The sequence below is a fragment of the Balaenoptera acutorostrata genome, chromosome 7 (genome assembly GCF_949987535.1).
Source record: "Balaenoptera acutorostrata chromosome 7, mBalAcu1.1, whole genome shotgun sequence".
Lineage (NCBI taxonomy): Eukaryota > Metazoa > Chordata > Mammalia > Artiodactyla > Balaenopteridae > Balaenoptera > Balaenoptera acutorostrata.
The window spans coordinates 97,547,811-97,567,640 of record NC_080070.1 but is presented as its reverse complement, the minus strand read 5'-3'; the positions used below and the strand labels follow the sequence as shown (position 1 = coordinate 97,567,640).

The 19,830-nt window shown below is 37.9% G+C and overlaps 1 protein-coding gene across 1 annotated transcript in view; it reads right to left on the bottom strand.

Annotated features, from left to right (window-relative positions):
• ARMC10 (armadillo repeat containing 10) overlaps window positions 1-19,830 on the bottom strand; it is a 31,046-nt gene that overhangs the window by 10,056 nt on the left and 1,160 nt on the right. Inside the window, exons 2-3 of the mRNA XM_028167701.2 lie at window positions 3,035-3,183; window positions 275-409 (exon numbers count right to left, since the gene is read on the bottom strand). Of these exons, the coding sequence (XP_028023502.2) occupies window positions 275-409; window positions 3,035-3,183 (284 nt within the window). The remainder of the gene's footprint in view (window positions 1-274; window positions 410-3,034; window positions 3,184-19,830) is intronic.

Here is a 19,830-nt window from a genome sequence, read left to right as displayed (position 1 = left end):
GGTAACTACGAGGTGATGGAGGTGTTTGCTAATGCTATACAGTAGCAGTAATCATTTTGCAATATATATGTGTATCAAATCATCGTGTTGTATACCTTAAACTTACACAATATTTATGTCAATTATATCTCAATAAAGCTGGAAAAAAAATAAAAATAATTCTTGGCTATAAAGTTATAAAGCATGGCCTACTAAAATTTCATTACTTACCTTTTTGTTATTTTTCTCTTTCATTTATAGAAATGCTTACCTTTTGTGATTTCAGATAACTTACCTTTATCTTTATTTGATTTTCAACATTCACACTCAGGTTATTCAGTGCATTTAAAGCTTTCTCTTTAATACTCTGGTTGGGATTGTTGATTTTGCTTCCAACGATTGGAATACCACCCAATTCACGAATCATGACCTAAGAGGGAAAAAACAGGACCATGACTTCAATATGCACCCCCCCCTTCATTATATTCTTTGCATCTACAAATACAAATAAAAACTAATGACTCTTTGGAAATACTGTTCCAGTATACAACCTCTAATTCCTATTTTTTAAAAAAGTTTACTACCCATAATTTTGTAGGTAAAGAAACCAATTGAAAATAAATTATTAATATATGTAATATTTAAACTATAGCATGGAGATATACAATGAAGATTTACAGAGCTACTACAATGATCTCAAAGCAATTTACAAACAAAATTATTTTACTCTGAAATAAGTTATATCTCTATTACAGGCCAATTTGGAAATGCATTAAGATTTAGAACACTACAGTAGTGTTTTGCTAAAATGAATACTTTGGAACACTAATCCCTCAAGATTTTAGTAGATGCTCCATTAAAAAAAAAAGGGAGCTTTCATGGATAAGTAACTTTGAGAAACTCTGGGTATAACAAGACTAAACATGTCTCTTTATTTTGATGCAATCCTATGTTCATGTGCATTGGAATCTCCGAGAGGGGAGTACTGAATATAGTACTTCTATAAACTTTATCCATAAAGAAGATCATTTTTCAGTTGGGGGAGAGGAAGAAAACTTATTACATCTTGAAGTATTAAAGTTCCACACAGGGCTTCCCTGGTGGCGCAGTGGTTGAGAATCTGCCTGCTAATGCAGGGGACACGGGTTCGAGCCCTGGTCTGGGAAGATCCCACATGCCGCGAAGCAACTAGGCCCGTGAGCCACAACTACTGAGCCTGCACGTCTGGAGCCTGTGCTCCACAACAAGAGAGGCCACGATAGTGAGAGGCCCGCGCACCGCGATGAAGAGTGGCCCCCGCTTGCTGCAACTAGAGAAAGCCCTCGCACAGAAACGAAGACCCAACACAGCAATCAATCAATCAATCAATCAATCAATAAGAAAACTTAAAAAAAAAAAGTTCCACACAGTTTGGAAATGGTGCCCAAATTTTCAGAGGAAAAATAATCTGGAGATTTCTCACAATCAATTGCAACACTAAATACTATGTGCCTTTGTCCCAACATTGAAAGAGACATAAACTTTCATTTCTTACAAGAAAAATAAGCTGAAAATGACTCCTGTCAGGCCAAAACATGCCATTCTATCAGAAAAAGAGATAAAGAAGTTTTCCCTCTGCAATTCCAGGTTCTTCCAAAGAATGTGTGGTTACTAGAAAACAGCCCTTTTTAAAAACAAAAAACAAAAAAACTGTACTGTTAAAGCAGATGAAGGCACTATAATTGATGACGAGGGACACCAACTCCCATTACTGAAGAAAGTACTTGTTCACCAATGGCTTCTGACCCACTCACTCTGACTACAGTTTGTTTCAGAGGAATATAAAACTATGGCATCAGAAATAACCCCAATACAGGCATGCTAATAAGCTAGTCACCATCTGTTGTTTTTGTCTGCCTGGCACCCCTCTTTCTACTGGGGCAGACACGGCACCTCCTCTATCCTATATAGTCCCTGGTGGGACTGCTGGTCAATTGTGTTCACACCCATCCCTGTTGTTTTTAGCTGCAGGATGCACATGTGAGCCAGGCCTTGCTAATCATGGTCCAGGGTGCTTTGGCCCAACAATCAATCCAAAGGGTTGGCACTTATCCTAGCAGAGCAACTCCACCTTTCAGATCACGAGCTACAATGATGAAGGCTTGAGAGGCCAGTGGCTTTCTTTCCATCCCTGTGAAGAAAACCTCTTTGTGGCCAGAGAGACAGAGATCAAGACACAAAAAAAAGCAGGGGTAAGCAGCCAAAAGACAGAGAAAGAGAAGGTCTGATAATGCTTTCTGTAACCTTGAAATATATTCACACTTGTGCCTGAAACCAATGATACCCTTGGACGTCCAAGTTAACTGAGCTCAATATTTTCCCTTTTTGGTTTAAAATAATTTAAGTTGGGTTCTGCCATTTACAACTGAAATGTGAGCAACAGACAAATATTCCTTGTATCTCCCTATAAATCTCTAGAGCTTTAGAGTAAACCTTGACATGATGGATAAATATGGACTAAAATGAAGTATAAATTCAAAATTGTGCCTGCATGACAATGTTAAGAAAGGGCATTAGCTGAAAATAATGACAAAAACTGTTTTACTCTTCTCCATGGGTAGTGGGGGGAGGAAGCAGAGGCCATTTACATTGGTCCGTGGTTGTCAGTGTGTGGTCTAGGAAGCACCTGCATCAGAACCATCCTCATAAGCCCTGTGTACAATGTAAAGCATGTACTTAAATGTCAGATGCTTTTGTTGCTCTACTGCAGCACTGCTGAATTTTAAATAATTAAAAAGGCCATGCAATGCTAAGTGTTGATTAGATACACTTAATTACAAATGTGATGCCAGTGACCAACTTCATAGGGATCTTGATCTAGAATCCTATTACTAATCGTATTACTATTAGGCTGTGCTTTTCAGAAGTAAACAAACGTTATTCTGTAGGTATCCATAGCCATACTACATAGATGAAAAAATTGAGGCCCTGGGAGGTTAAGTAACTTATCAGGGTCACAATTAGTGCTGGTGTGTGAGAATAGGAGGAACGTGTTTGCAGAGACTAGGGTACTCACTTGGTTGACTGAAAAGGCTGCATTGTTACCCAGAGTGACCAAAGCTCTTTCGATAATGACAGGATCCTCAGTAGATTCAAGCAGGTAAAGGAGTTTCTGAAGTTGTTCAGCATTTAGGATATCATCATATGAGCCATTGGTTAAGTCTTCTGCATAAGAATAAAGTTATTTAAAGTTCGTTTAAAATCAATATGAGACAAATTTTTTTTACGAACAATACTGAATGCATATTCTGATGCCAGGCACGGTTTTAAGCACTTCAAATGCCTTATCTCATTTAATCTTCAAGTGACCCTTGGAAGAGGATACTATTATAATTCTCAATTTACAGACAGAATACTGAGGCTTATAGACGTTAAGAAATTAGCCAATGGTTACTTTTCTCTTTTAGTAAGGCACTGCATGCCAACAGCATTTTCTGTTTCTTCTTTCTAAAAATCAGGTACACCCATCCAGTGGAACACTTCCCTACAGACACAGATTCATTAAGAAACAGAATTTGCATTAGGGAGAACTGTTCTGATCACAGTTTTAAGAGTGCCTCAGGCTGGAGCAAAAGCTATGGGAGTGGCCCAATCATGCTGCTAGTGGGGCGCTTTTGTTTGGTTTATATGAGCAAGGCATGATGACCGAGATGCAAGAACAGCAGTCCAGCTGCGGGTGATGACAAAAGCTGTCGTTCTGAGTAACAGGTCAAGTAGTCAAATGCTGGATCTGCTCTGGAACATTTAAAATTTATAGCTCTAACCTTTAAAAAAAAATCCTCTTTATAGAAATCACCACAGGAAAAACAGAAACCATTTGTATAATGCTATAATTGTGTTATAAACATAGAACATGATTCTCTCCAAATTAAACTATGAGAATAGGTCAGACAGTGCAAGTGTCCACAGTACACTGCCCAGGGTGGGGCTGAGGCGGCAGTTTATAACAAGAGGTGCTGTATGATGTCACAGCTGTGCTTTTTGTTTTTAAAAATGTCTCTCAAATTATTAGAAGTTGTTATCTTTGGATGCTGGGATTATGAATGACTTATTTTCTACCCCTGTGCTGAGTACTTCCTGATTTTTTTACAGTAAACATATATCACTTTATTAAAATAATTGAGTATATTGCTTAAAGAGGAATCACAGACAAATATGAGGTAAACAGACAAGTTTAGATTATGGGAGCCAATAAGTGATACGATGTCCTGAAGAAGCCAAACAAGAAATCAATTATTAGGAAAATCTAAAAGCCAAAAAGCCAGCAGATTCTCACTCCCATGTCTTATAATCAGAACCTCTGTACCATGCTTTTATGCCTGAATCCATTACCTGCCTCATTAACACCTTATAAAAGACTTTCACCCAAAGAATACTTGAAAAGGTAAGTGAAAGAATGACAAAAACACAGATTTTTAGAATGGAAAGATTTTGGGGGGGTTCATCCAAACCTCTTATTTTACACACAAGGAAACTGAGACCAGGATCATTTAAGGATTTGCCTAATGTCACAAAGGAGTTAGTAGCCGAGACCAGAGAAATGAAAATACAAAGCTGCAGACAACCACTTAACTTCTTTTGGGTCTCGGTCTTCTCATATGTAAAATAAGGTTGGTCAAACACTATAACTGGTTCCAAAAGTTCCTGTACAGCCCTGAAGTTGTATAATTTTATACATATACATATGACAGAAATAGGATAAATTTAACTCATTCATACTTCCAAAACATTTCAAAATCCTATAACTTCCTTATACATTTTCCCACAAAGCCATTAAAAAGTTTTATAGATACATAAATTATTTATAAATAGCCAAATAAAAATTTACAGGGAAAACTGTTAAATCTTAGACTTTTCACTTGAAGGAAGGAGGTGCAATGTGGTTAAAAGTAAAAGTAAGTTAAAAGTTAAAAGTAAGCCAAGGTTAAGTCTGGTTCAAATTCCAGCTAAGCTATTTACCAGCTGAGAGACTTAACCTCTCCAAGCCTCAGTTTCTTCATCTATTACATGGGAGGTAATACTGCCTACCTTAAAGCATTTTTATGTCTTTGGATATATACCCAAGAGTGGAATTGCTGGATCATATGGTAGTCCCATTTTTAGTTTTATGAGGAATTTCCATACTGTTTTCCACAGTGGCTGCACCAATTTACATTCCCACCAACAGTGTATAATGATTCCCTTTCCTCCACATCCTCACCAACATTTGTTATTTGTGGTCTTTTTGATGATAGCATTCTGACAGGTGTGAGGTGATATCTCACTGTGGCTTTGATTGGCATTTCTCTGCTCATTAGCAATGTTGAGCATCTTTTCATGTCCCTGTTGCCCATCTACATGTCTTCTTAGGAAAAATAACTGTTCAGGTCTTCTGCCCATTTTCTAACCAGGTTCTTTTTCTGGTATTGAGTTGTATAAGGTGTTTATATATTTTGGATATTAAGTAACCCCTTGTTGGTTGCATCATTTGCAAATATTTTCACCCATTCAGTAGGTTGTGTTTTTGTTTTGCAAATGGATTCCTTTGTTGTGCAAAAGCTTTTCAGTTTAATTAGGTCCTATTTATTTTTACTTTTGTTTCCTTTGCCTTAGGAGACAGGTCCAAAAAAAATATTGCTACAATTTATGTCAAAGAGTGTTCTGCCTATGTTTTCTTCCAGGAGTTTTATACTTTCCAGTCTTACATGTAGGTCTTTGTTCCATTTTGAGTTTATTTTTGCATATGGTATGAGAAAATGTTCTAATTTCATGCTTTTAAATAAAGCTGTCCAGTTTTCCAAGCACCACTGATTAAAAAGACTATCTTTTCCCCACTGTATATTCTTGCCTCCTTTGTTGCAGATTAATTGACCACAGGTTCTTGCTTTATTTCTGAACTACCTATTCTGTTCCATTGATCTATGTGTCTGTTTCTGTGCCAGTACCATACTGTTTTGATAAATGTAGCTTTGCAGTATAGTCTGAAGTCCAGAAGCCTGATTCCTCCAGCTCTATTCTTCTTTCTCAAGATTGTTTTGGCTATTCAGGGTGTTTTGTGTTTCCATAAATATTTTAAAATTATTTGTTCTAGTTTTTGAAAAAACGCCATTGGTATTTTGATAGGGATTGCATTGAATCTGTAGATTGCCTTGGAGAATATAGTCATTTTAATAATATGAATTCTTCCAATCAATGCACAACATACATATCTTTCCATCTATTTGCATCATCTTCAATTTCTTTTATCAGTGTCTTAAAGTTTTCTAGGTATAGGTCTTCTAACTCCTTAGGCAGATTTATACTTAGGTATTTTATGCTTTTTGATGTGATGGAAAATGGGATTGTTTCCTTAACTGTTTCCTTGATTGTTTCCTTTACAATAGTTCGTTGTTAGTGTATAGAAATGCAACAGATTTCTGTATAGTAGTTTTGCATCTTGCAACTTCTCCAAATTCATTGATGAGCTTTTTGGTGGTGTCTTAGAGATTTTCTATGTATAGTATCATGTCACTTGCAAACAGTGACAGTTCTACTTCTTCCTTTCAAATTTGGATTCCTTTTATTTCTTTTTCTTGTCTGATATCTGTGGCTAGGACGTCCAATACTATGTTGAATAAAAGTGGCAAGAGTGGGCATCATTATCTTGCTCCTGATCTTAGAGGAAAATGCTTTTTACCACTGAGTATCATGTTAGCTGTGGGCTTCTCATACGTGGCCTTTATTATGTTGAGGTATGTTCCATCTATACCCACTTTGTTGAGGGTTTTGTTAAAAAAAAAAAAGGATGCTGAAATTGTCAAAACATTTTTGCATCAATTGAGATGATCATATGATTTTTATTCTACAATTCATTAATGTGGTGTATCACACTGATTCATTTGCTGATACTGAACCATTCTTGCATCCTTGGAATTAATCCCAGTTGATCATAGTGTATGATCTTTTTATTGTACTGTTAAATTCAGTTTGCTAATATTTTGTGAGGATTTTTGTATCTATGTTCAATGATATTGGCCTGCAATTTTCTTTTCTGTGTGATATCTTTGTCTTGTTTTGGCATCAGGATGATGCTGGCCTCACAGAATGAGTTCAGAAGCATTCCTTCCTCTGCAACTTTTTGGAATAGTTTGAGAAGGATAGGTGTTAACACTTCTTTAAATGTTTGGTAGAATTCACCCGTGAAGACCTCTGGTCCTGGACTTTTGTTTGTTGGGAGTTTTAAAAACTATTTGTTCAATTTCATTACTGGTAATTGGTCTGTTCATGTTTCCTGTTTCTTACTGGTTCAGTCTTGCGAGATTGTACATTTCTAGGAATTTGTCCATTTCTTCTAGGTTTTCCATTTTATTGGCATATAGTTGTTCATAGTAGTCTTTTATGATCTATTTCTGTGGTGTTGGTCCTAACCTCTTTTTCATTTCTGATTTTATTGACTTGGGCCCTCTCTTTTTGTTTTTATGAGTCTGGCTAAAGGTTTATCAATTTTATCTTACCAAAGAACTAGCTCTCAGTTTCACTGATATTTTCTATTTTTTTATGAGTCTATTTCATTTATTTCTGCTCTGATCTTTATAATTTCTTTCCTTCTACTAAGTTTGGGTTTTGTTTGGTCTTCTTTTTCTAGTTCCTTTAAGCGTAAGGTTAGGCTATTTGAGAATTTTCTTGTTTCCTGAGGCTGGCCTGTATCGCATAAAATGCCCTCTTAAAACTGCTTTTCCTGCATCCCATTGATTCTGGATCTTTGTGTTTCTGTTTTCATTTGTCTCCAGTATTTTTTACTTCTTTGATTTCTTCAGTGATCTACTGGTTGTTCAACAGCATATTTTTTAGCCTCCAAGTATTTGTTTTTTGCAGTTTTTTTCCTTGTAGTTAATTTCTAGTCTCATACTATTGTGGTTGGAAAAGATGGTTGATATAACTTCAATTTTCTTAAATTTACTGAGACTTTTTCTGTGGCCTAGCATGTGATCTACCCTGAAAAATGTTCCATGTGCACTTGAAAAGAATGTGTATTCTGCTGCTTTTGGATGGAATGTTTTATATATATCTAATAGTTCTATCTGGAATAATGTGTCATTTAAAGCCAGTGTTTCCTTATTCATTCTCTGTCTGTATGATCTGTCCACTGATGTAAGTGGTGTGTTAAAGTCTCAAACAATTATTGTGTTACTATGGATTTCTCCCTTTAGGTCTCTTAATATCTGCTGTGTACTTACATGCTCCTATGATGGGTGCATATATGTTTAAAATTGTTACATCTTCTTCTTGGATTGATTCTATTATAGATTTCTGGTTTGTAGTTACCATGACTCATATATAGCAAATCTATATATATATAAACACACACACACACACACACACACACACATATATATGTATATATGTGATTGTTTTAAGTTGCTGATCTCTTCATTTCAAACACATTTTAACAACCCTGCATTTTTACTCCCCCCCATGCCCATGACTACTGTTTTTGACATATTTTACATCTTTTTGTTTTGTGTATCTCTTTACTTATTGTGGATATAGACGATTTTACTACTTTTGTCTTTTACCCTTCCTACTAGCTTGGCATGTAGTTGATTTACTACCTTTACTGTATATTTACCTTTACCAATGACATTTTTCCTTTTGTAATTTTCACGTTTCTAATCGTGCCTTTTTCCTTTTCACTTAAAGTCATTTTAACAATTCTTGTAGAGGTGATGGGAGACAAGATGGCGGAGTAGAAGGACTTGAGCTCACCTTCTCTTACAAAAACACCCAAAACACAACTAACTGCCGAATAACCAAGTTTTTTGTTCAAGTCAACAAAAAAAGACTTGAACCTACCAAAAAAGATATTCTGCCCCCCAAAACAAAGAAGAAGCCACAACAAGACAGTAGGAGGGGCGCTTCTGTGATATAATCAAATCCCATACCTGCCAAGTGGGTGACCCACAAACTGAAAATAATTATATCACAGAGGTTCTCCCACAGGAATTAGAGTTTTGAGTCCCACATGAGGCTCCCCAGCCTGAGGGTCTGGAATTGGGAGTAGGAGACTTCAGAGCATTTGGCTTTGAGGGTCAGTGAGGCTTGAGTGTGGGACTCCACAGGACTGGGGGAAACAGAGACTCCACTCTTAGACGGTGCACACAAGGTTTCATGTGCACTGGGACCCAGGGTAAAGCAGTGAGTCCACAGAAGCCTGGGCCAGACCTACGTGCGGATCTTAGAGGGACTCCTGGGGAGGTGGGGGTTGGCTGTGGCCCAATACAGGGGCAAGGTCACTGGTGGTGGAGGCCCCTAGGAAATACTCCTCAGTGTGAGCTCTCCTGGAGGTCACCATTTTGGCACCAAGACCTGGGCCCACCCAACAGCCTGCAGACTCCAGTGCTGGTATGCCTCAGGCCAAACAACCAACAGGGTGGGAACACAGCCCCACCCATCAGCAGACAGGCTGCCTTAAGTCGTCTTGAGCCCACAGCCACTTCTAGACATGCCACTTGACATGGCACTGTCCACCAGAAGGACAAGACCCAGCTCCACTCACCAGTGGGCAGGCATGAGTCCCTCCCACGAGGAAGCCTGCACAAGCTCCCAGACCAACCTCATCCACCAGAGGGCAGACATCAGAAGCAAGAAGAACTACAATCCTGCAGTCTGCAGAATGGAGCCCACAAACCCAGAAAGTTAGAAAACAATGAGATGGCAGAGATATATGTTCCAGACGAAGGAACAAGATAAAACCCCAGAAGGACAACTAATTGAAGTGGAGATAGGCAATCTGCCTGAAAAAGAATTCAGAACGATGATAGTAAAGACAATCCAAGATCTCGGAAAAACAATGGAGGCACAGACTGAGAAGATATAAGAAATGTTAAAGATATAAAAAATGTTAAACAAAGAGTTAGAAGATTTAAAGAACAGAGGTGAACAATACAATAACTGAAATGAAAAATACACTAGAAGGAATCAGTAGCAGAATAAATGAGGCAAAAGAATGAATAAGTGAGCTGGAAGACAGACCGGTGGAAATCACTGCTGCGGAACAGGATAAAGAAAAACAAAAGAAACGAGGACAGTCTAAGAGACTTCTGGAACAACATTAAAGGCACCAACATTCACGTTATAGGGGTCCCAGAAAGAGAAGAGATAAAGGGCCTGAGAAAATATATGAAGAGATAGTAACCGAAAATTTCCCTAACATGGGAAGGGAAACACTCAAGTCCAGGAAGCGCAAAGAGTCCCATACAGGATAAACCCAAGGAGGAACAGGCTGAGACACATATTAATCAAGCTGACAAAAATTAAAGACAAAAGTTTTACTGAGCTCTGACCGCCACAGCAACAGTCAGCTCTACCCACCACCAGAGCCTCCCACCAAGCCTCTTAGATAGCCTCAACCACCAGAGGGCAGACAGCAGAAGCAAGAAAAACTACAATCCTGCAGCCTGTGGACCAAAAACCACAGTTACAGAAAGATAGACAAGATGAAAAGGCAGAGAGCTATGTACCAGATGAAGGAACAAGATAAAACCCCAGAAAAACAACTAAATGAAGTGGAGATAGGCAACCTTCCAGAAAAAGAATTCAGAATAATGATAGTGAAGATGATCCAGGACCTCGGAATAAGAATGGAGGCAAAGATTGAGAAGATGCAAGAAATGATTAACAAAGACCTAGAAGAATTAGAGAACAAACAAACAGAGATGACCAATACAATAACTGAAATGAAAACTACACTAGAAGGAATCAATAGCAGAATAACTGAGGCAGAAGAACGGATAAGTGACCTGGAAGACAGAATGGTGGAATTCACTGCTGCGGAACAGACTAAAGAAAAAAGAATGAAAAGAAATGAAGACAGCCTAAGAGACCTCTGGGACAACATTAAACGCAACAACATTCGCATTATAGGGGTCCCAGAAGGTGAAGAGAGAGAGAAAGGACCAGAGAAAATATTTGAAGAGATTATAGTCGAAAACTTCCCTAACATGGGAAAGGAAATAGCCACCCAAGTCCAGGAAGCGCAGAGAGTCCCATACAGGATAAACCCAAGGAGAAACACGCCGAGACACATAGTAATCAAAGTGGCAAAAATTAAAGACAAAGAAAAATTATTGAAAGCAGCGAGGGAAAAATGACAAATAACATACAAGGGAACTCCCATAAGGTTAACAGCTGATTTCTCAGCAGAAACTCTGCAAGCCAGAAGGGAGTGGCATGATATACTTAAAGTGATGAAAGGGAAGAACCTACAACCAAGATTACTCTACCCGGCAAGGATCTCATTTAGATTTGATGGAGAAATCAAAAGTTTTACAGACAAGCAAAAGCTAAGAGAATTCAGCACCACCAAACCAGCTCTACAACAAATGCTAAAGGAACTTCTCTAAGTGGGAAACACAAGAGAAGAAAAGGACCTACAAAAACAAACCCAAAACAATTAAGAAAATGGTCATAGGAACATACATATCGATAATTACCTTAAACGTGAATGGATTAAATGCCCCAACCAAAAGACGTAGACTGGCTGAATGGATACAAAAACAAGACCCATATATATGCTGTCTACAAGAGACCCACTTTAGAACTAGGGACACATACAGAGTGAAAGTGAGGGGATGGAAAAAGATATTCCATGCGAATGGAAATCAAAAGAAAGCTGGAGTAGCTATACTCATATCAGATAAAATAGACTTTAAAATAAAGAATGTTACAAGAGACAAGGAAGGACACTACATAATGATCAAGGGATCAATCCAAGAAGAAGATATAACAATTATAAATATATATGCACCTCAATACATAAGGCAACTGCTAACAGCCATAAAAGAGGAAATTGACAGTAACACAATCATAGTGGGGGACTTTAACACCTCACTTACACCAAAGGACAGATCATCCAAAATGAAAATAAATAAGGAAACAGAAGTTTTAAATGACACAATAGACCAGATAGATTTAATTGATATATATAGGACATTCCATCCAAAAACAGCAGATTACATGTTCTTCTCAAGTGTGCACAGAACATTCTCCAGGATAGATCACATCTTGGGTCACAAATCAAGCCTCAGTAAATTTAAGAAAATTGAAATCATATCAAGCATCTTTTCTGACCACAACGCTATGAGGTTAGAAATGAATTACAGGGAAAAAAACGTAAAAAAGACAAACACATGGAGGCTAAACAATACGTTACTAAATAACCAAGAGATCACTGAAGAAATCAAAGAGGAAATAAAAAAATACCTAGAGACAAATGACAATGAAAACACGACGACCCAAAACCTATGGGATGCAGCGAAAGCAGTTCTAAGAGGGAAGTTTATAGTTATACAAGCCTACCTAAAGAAACAAGAAAAATCTCAAGTAAACAATCTAACCTTACACCTAAAGAAACTAGAGAAAGAAGAACAAACAAAACCCAAAGTTAGCAGAAGGAAAGAAATCATAAAGATCAGAGCAGAAATAAATGAAATAGAAACAAAGAAAACAATAGCAAAGATCAATAAAACTAAAAGTTGGTTCTTTGAGAAGATAAACAAAATTGGTAAGCCGTTAGCCAGACTCATCAAGAAAAAGAGGGAGAGGACTCAAATCAATAAAATCAGAAATGAAAAAGGAGAAGTTACAACAGACACCGCAGAAATACAAAACATCCTAAGAGACTACTACAAGCAACCTTATGCCAATAAAATGGACAACCTGGAAGAAATGGACAAATTCTTAGAAAGGTATAACCTTCCAAGACTGAACCAGGAAGAAATAGAAAATATGAACAGACCAATCACAAGGAATGAAATTGAAACTGTGATTAAAAATCTTCCAACAAACAAAAGTCCAGGACCAGATGGCTTCACAGGTGAATTCTATCAAACATTTAGAGAAGAGCTAACACCTATCCTTCTCAAACTCTTCCAAAAAATTGCAGAGGAAGGAACACTCCCAAACTCATTCTATGAGGCCACCATCACCCTGATATCAAAACCAGACAAAGACACTACAAAAAAAGAAAATTACAGACCAATATCACTGATGAATATAGATGCAAAAATCCTCAACAAAATACTAGCAAACAGAATCCAACAACACATTAAAAGGATCATACACCACGATCAAGTGGGATTTATCCCAGGGATGCAAGAATTCTTCAATATATGCAAATCAATCAATGTGATACACCATATTAACAAATTGAAGAATAAAAACCATATGATCATCTCAATAGATGCAGAAAAAGCTTTTGACAAAATTCAACACCCATTTATGATAAAAACTCTCCAGAAAGTGGGCATAGAGGGAACCTACCTCAACATAATAAAGGCCATATATGACAAACCCACAGCAAACATCATTCTCAATGGTGAAAAACTGAAAGCATTTCCTCTAAGATCAGGAACGAGACAAGGATGTCCACTCTCACCACTATTATTCAACATAGTTCTGGAAGTCCTAGCCATGGCAATCAGAGAAGAAAAAGAAATAAAAGGAATCCAAATTGGAAAAGAAGAAGTAAAACTGTCACTGTTTGCGGATGACATGATACTATTCACAGAGAATCCTAAAATTGCCACCAGAAAACTACTAGAGCTTATCAATGAATTTGGTAAAGTTGCAGGATACAAAATGAATGCACAGAAATCTCTTGCATTCCTATACACTAATGATGAAAAATCTGAAAGAGAAATTAAGGAAACACTCCCATTTACCATTGCAACAAAAAAGAATAAAATACCTAGGAATAAACCTACCTAGGGAGACAAAAGACCTGTATGCAGAAAACTATAAGACACTGATGAAAGAAATTAAAGATGATACCAACAGATGGAGAGATATACCATGTTCTTGGATTGGAAGAATCAACATTGTGAAAATGAGTATACTACCCAAAGCAATCTACAGATTCAATGCAATCCCTATCAAATTACCAATGGCATTTTTTACGGAGCTAGAACAAATCACCTTAAAATTTGTATGGAGACACAAAAGACCCCAAATAGCCAAAGCAGTCTTGAGGCAAAAAAATGGAGCTGGAGGAATCAGACTCCCTGACTTCAGACTATACTACAAAGCTACAGTAATCAAGACAATAATGGTACTGGCACAAAAACAGAAACATAGATCAATGGAACAAGATAGAAAGCCCAGAGATTAACCCACGCACCTATGGTCAACTAATCTATGACAAAGGAGGCAAAGATATACAATGGAGAAAAGACAGTCTCTTCAATAAGTGGTGCTGGGAAAACTGGACAGCTAGATGTAAAAGAATGAAATTAGAATACTCCCTAACACCATACACAAAAATAAACTCAAAATGGATTAGAGAGCTAAATATAAGACTGGTCACTATAAAACTCTTAGAGGAAAACATAGGAAGAACACTCTTTGACATAAATCACAGCAAGATCTTTTTTGATCCACCTCCTAGAGTAATGGAAATAAAAACAAAAATAAACAAATGGGACCTAATGAAATTTCAAAGCTTTTGCACAGCAAAGGAAACCATAAACAAGACGAAAAGACAACCCTCAGAATGGGAGAAAATATTTGCAAACGAATCAACGGACAAAGGATTAATCTCCAAAATATATAAACAGCTCATTCAGCTCAATATTAAAGAAACAAACACCCCAATCCAAAAATGGGCAGAAGACCTAAATAGACATTTCTCCAAAGAAGACATACAGACGGCCACGAAGCACATGAAAAGATGCTCAACATCACTAATTATTAGAGAAATGCAAATCAAAACTACAATGAGGTATCACCTCACTCCTGTTAGAATGGGCATCATCAGAAAATCTACAAGCAACAAATGCTGGAGAGGGTGTGGAGAAAAGGGAACCCTCTTGCACTGTTGGTGGGAATGTAAATTGATACAGCCACTATGGAGAACAATATGGAGGTTCCTTAAAAAACTAAAAATAGAATTTTACCATATGACCCAGCAATCCCACTACTGGGCATATACCCAGAGAAAACCGTAATTCAAAAAGACACATGCACCCGAATGTTCATTGCAGCACTATTTACAACAGCCAGGTCATGGAAGCAACCTAAATGCCCATCGACAGACGAATGGATAAAGAAGTTGTGGTACATATATACAATGGAATATTACTCAGCCATAAAAAGGAATGAAATTGAGTCATTTGTTGAGAAGTGGATGGATCTAGAGACTGTCATACAGAGTGAAGTAAGTCAGAAAAAGAAAAACAAAAATCGTATATTAATGCATGTATGTAGAACCTAGAAAAATGGTACAGATGAGCTGGTCTGCAGGGCAGAAGTTGAGACACAGATGTAGAGAATGGACATATGAACACCAAGGGGGGAAAAATGCGGTGGGGTGGGGATAGTGGTGTGCTGAATTGGGCGATTGGGATTGACATGTATACACTGATGTGTATAAAATTGATGCCTAATAAGAACCTGCAGTATAAAAAAACAAACAAACAAAACAACTAATACTAAACTTTCATTGGGTTATTTGTATGGAAATATGTTAATATAAATGTTTCAGACATTTAAAAAAAAAATTAAAGACAAAGAGAAAACATGAAGAGCAGTAAGAGAAAAGCAATAAATAACATACAAGGGAATCCCCAGAAGGTTATCAGCTGATTTTTCAGCAGAAACTCTGCAGGCCAGAAGGGAGTGGCAGGACATATTTAAAGTGATGAAAGGAAAAACCTACAACCAAGAATACTCTACCCAGCAAGGCTCTCGTTTGGATTTGACAGAGAAATCAAAAAGCTTTACAGACAAGCAAAAGTTAAGGGAATTCAGCATCACCAAACCAGCTTTACAACAAATGCTAAAGGAACTTCTCTAGGCAAAAAAGAAAAGCCCAAAACTAAAAACAAGAAAATTATGAATGGGTAAAGCTCACTGGTAAAGGCAAACATACAGTAAAGTTAGGAAATCATCCACACACAAATATAATATCAAAACCATCAATTGTGAGGAGAGTAGAAATGCAGGATACTGGAAATGTATTTGAGATTAAGAGACCAGCAACTCAAAACTATCAAAACTATCTTGTTTATATATATAGATATACTGCTATATCAAAACCTCATGGATGGTAACTGCAAACCAAAAATCCACAACAGAAACTCACATGCTTCCTGATTTCAAACTACATTATAGTAATCAAAACAGTATGGTATCGGCACAAAAACAGACACATAGATGTGTGGAATAGAACAGAGAGCCCAGAAATAAACCCACACATATATGATCAATTAATTTATGACAAAGGAACCAGGACTATACAATGGGGAAAGAAGAGTCTAATCAATAAATGGTGTTGGAAAAACTGGACAGCTACATGCCAAAGAATCAAACCAGTTCATCTGTATCATTTTTCTACAGATGAACCAGTCTGCAAGGCAGAAATAAAGACACAGATGTAGAGAACAAACGTATGGACACCAAGGGGGGAAAGCAGTGGGTGGTGGTGGTGGTGGTGGTGGTGGGATGAATTGGGAGATTGGGATTGACATATATACACTAATATGTATAAAATAGGTAACTAATAAGAACCTGCTGTATAAAAAATAAAATAAAATTCACACACAAAAAAGAATGAAACCGAACCACTATCTCACACAATACACAAAAATCAACTCATAAAGGATTAAAGTCTTAAAGACCTGAAACCTAGGGGCTTCCCTGGTGGCTCAGTGGTTAAGAATCTGACTGCCGATGCAGGGGACACGGGTTCGAGCCCTGGTCCGGGAAGATCCCACATGCTGCGGAGCAACTAAGCCCGTGTGCCACAACTAGTGAGCCTGTGCTCTAGAGCCTGCGAGCCACAACTACTGAAGCCCCTGCGCCTAGAGCCCATGCTCCACAATGAGAAGCCACCGCAGTGAGAAGCCCACGCACGACAACAAAGAGTAGCCCCCACTTGCCGCAACTAGAGAAAAGCCCACGTGCAGCAACGAAGACCCAAAAGCAGCCAATAAATAAATAAATAATAAATTCTTAAAAAAAAAAAAAAAGACCTGAAACCTAAAACTCCTAAAAAAAAATAGATGGTTAAGCTCCTTGACATGGGTCTTGACATGATTTTTTGGATTTGACCAAAAGCAAAAGCAACAAAAGCAAAATAAACAAGTGGAGCTACATCAAAAAATCTTCTGTACAGCAAAGGAAGCCATCAACAAAATAAAAAGGCAACTCATGAAATGGGAGAAAATATTTGTAAATCATATATCTGATAAATGGTTACTATCTAAAATATATTTAAAAACTCAAGCAACTCAATAGGAAAAAAAAAAAGAAACAATCTAATTATAAAATGGGCAGAGGCTCTGAATGGACCTTTCCCCAAAGACATTCAAATGGCCAACAAGTACATGAAAAGGGGCTCAACATCACTAATCTTCAGGGAAATGCAAACCAAAACCACAATTAGCTATCACCTCACACCTGTTAGAATGTCTATCCTCAAAAAGACAATAGATAACAAGTGTTGGTTAGGATGTAGAGGAAAGGGAACCCTTGTGCACTGTTGGTGGGGATGTAAATTTCCAACCACTATGGAAAATATGGAGGTTCCTCAAAAAATTAAAAACAGAACTACCAGGAACTTCCCAGCTGTCTAGTGATTAAGACTTCGCCTTCCAATGCAGGGGGTGCAGGTTCAATCCCTGGTCAGGGAGCTAAGATCCCACAGGCCTTGTGGCCAAGAAACCAAAACATAAAACAGAAGCAATATTGTAACAAATTCAATAAAGACTTTAAAAATGGTCCACATCAAAAAAAACTTTAAAAAAAATTCTAAAAAATAGAACTACCACATGATCTAGCAATTCCACTTCGTGATTCCATGAAATCACCACCTTGAAAGGATATTTGCACCACCATGTTCACTGCAGCATTATTTACAATAGCCAAGACATGGAAACAACCTAAGTGTCAATCGACAGATGAATGTATAAATAAAACGTGATACACACACACACACACACACACACTCACACTCACACATACATACAATGGAATGTTACTCAGCCATAAAAAAGAAGGAAATCCTGTCATTTGTGACAACATGGATGGATCCTGAGGGCATGATGTCCAGAGAAATAAGTCAGACAATGAAAGACAAATACACAATGATCTCACTTTTATGTGGAATCAAAAAAACTCAACTCATAGAAACAGAGAGTGTCATGGTGGTTGCCAGGGGCTGGGGGCTGAAGGAAATGGGAAGATCTGGGTCAAAGGGTACAAGCTTCCAGTTATAAGGGCAATGAGTACTAGGAGTGTAAAGTACAGCTTGGTGACTACAGTTAACCATACTGTATTGTACACTTGAAAGTTGCTAAGAGAGTAGACCTTAAAAGTTCTCATCACCAGAAAATTTGTGGTGATGGATGTCAACTAAACTTACTATGGTGATCATTTTGCAATACATACAAATGTCAAACCATTATGTTGTACACCTACAACTAATACAGTGTTTATCTCAATTAAAAAAAAAAAGATCACCCTCCAAAACGTAAGGGTGATGCTGACAAAATGGGTATTTCTCGAGTCTTCTTCAAAGAAAAAAGCGTAGCTTCAGGAAGGGGTTGTGAGCAACTTATTTTGCAAGCTGCCTGGCCAAGGTAATGGTGATTTGGGGGGGGGGGGGCGGGTAGTAAGACTTTGTCAGTGTTCATCGTGTTGAGTAAGTATAAGTGAGAAGGTATCTGAGTTCGGGTCACCTGACTACTTATACAGAAATATCTCTGACACAAAGACAACAAAGTAGGCTTTGGAAGTAAGGGTAAGTCCAAATCTTTTTTAAAATAATTTTTTTTCCCCTTGTGCCAAAAGGGAAAGAAACCTCTCACCCACTCCCTTTTCTGAGAACATTTCCTTGAGCAAACTAGTAATTGTAAATCCTTTGTCTGTCCCTTTGATATAAATATACATCTTTTTTTTTTTTTTAATGCTATTCTTGTCTGCTTACATTCTTTTTTTTAATGTATGTATGTATGTATGTATGTATGTATGGCTTTGTTGGGTCTTCGTTTCTGTGCGAGGGCTTTCTCTAGTTGTGGCAAGCGGGGGCCACTCTTCATCGCGGTGCGCGGGCCTCTCACTATCGCGGCCCCTCTCGTTGCCGAGCACAGGCTCCAGACGCGCAGGCTCAGTAATTGTGGCTCACGGGCCGAGTCGCTCCGCGGCATGTGGGATCTTCCCAGGCCAGGGCTCGAACCCGCGTCCCCTGCATTGGCAGGCAGATTCTCAACCACTGCGCCACCAGGGAAGCCCAAATATACATCTTTTTAAAAGCTAAGTAAGCCTCTTGCCGGTTTACAACCCAAGAAAATCTTTCTTAGCGGCTTTGGTGTCATCTGAAGTGTAAACATCAAGGAAGATGGAGTCCCCATCTCCTTGTCTCTGTGTGAGTCAGAGCTCGGTTCTTGGCTCTGTGTTGTAACTACGCGGTTATCATAGATACTGAGAAGTCTTATTTTTCTTCTACATAACGGCTATTAGCTAACACAAATACCACCCCAACTACCTGTGAATTTAGAATGAACTATGTGTAGCAAATGATTCTGTCAAGTTCTCTTAAGGACAAATTACTGTTTATCTTGAGGGCATGTACTTAATATGAAATAGGTTATAGGTTATATCTGGCTGGATACATAAAGGGGTGAGAATTCTTTCTGTCTTTGCAATCCCATTAGCAGATTGCCCGTGATGGGCGTAGCAATCTGGTTTAATGCTTATTCTCTAATAAAGCTATTTAGTTCTTTCCTACATTTGTAGAGAGGAATTTCTTGGTTGGCAGGAGATTTTATTTTTAATTATTTCTGTAACAGCTTCCATGAC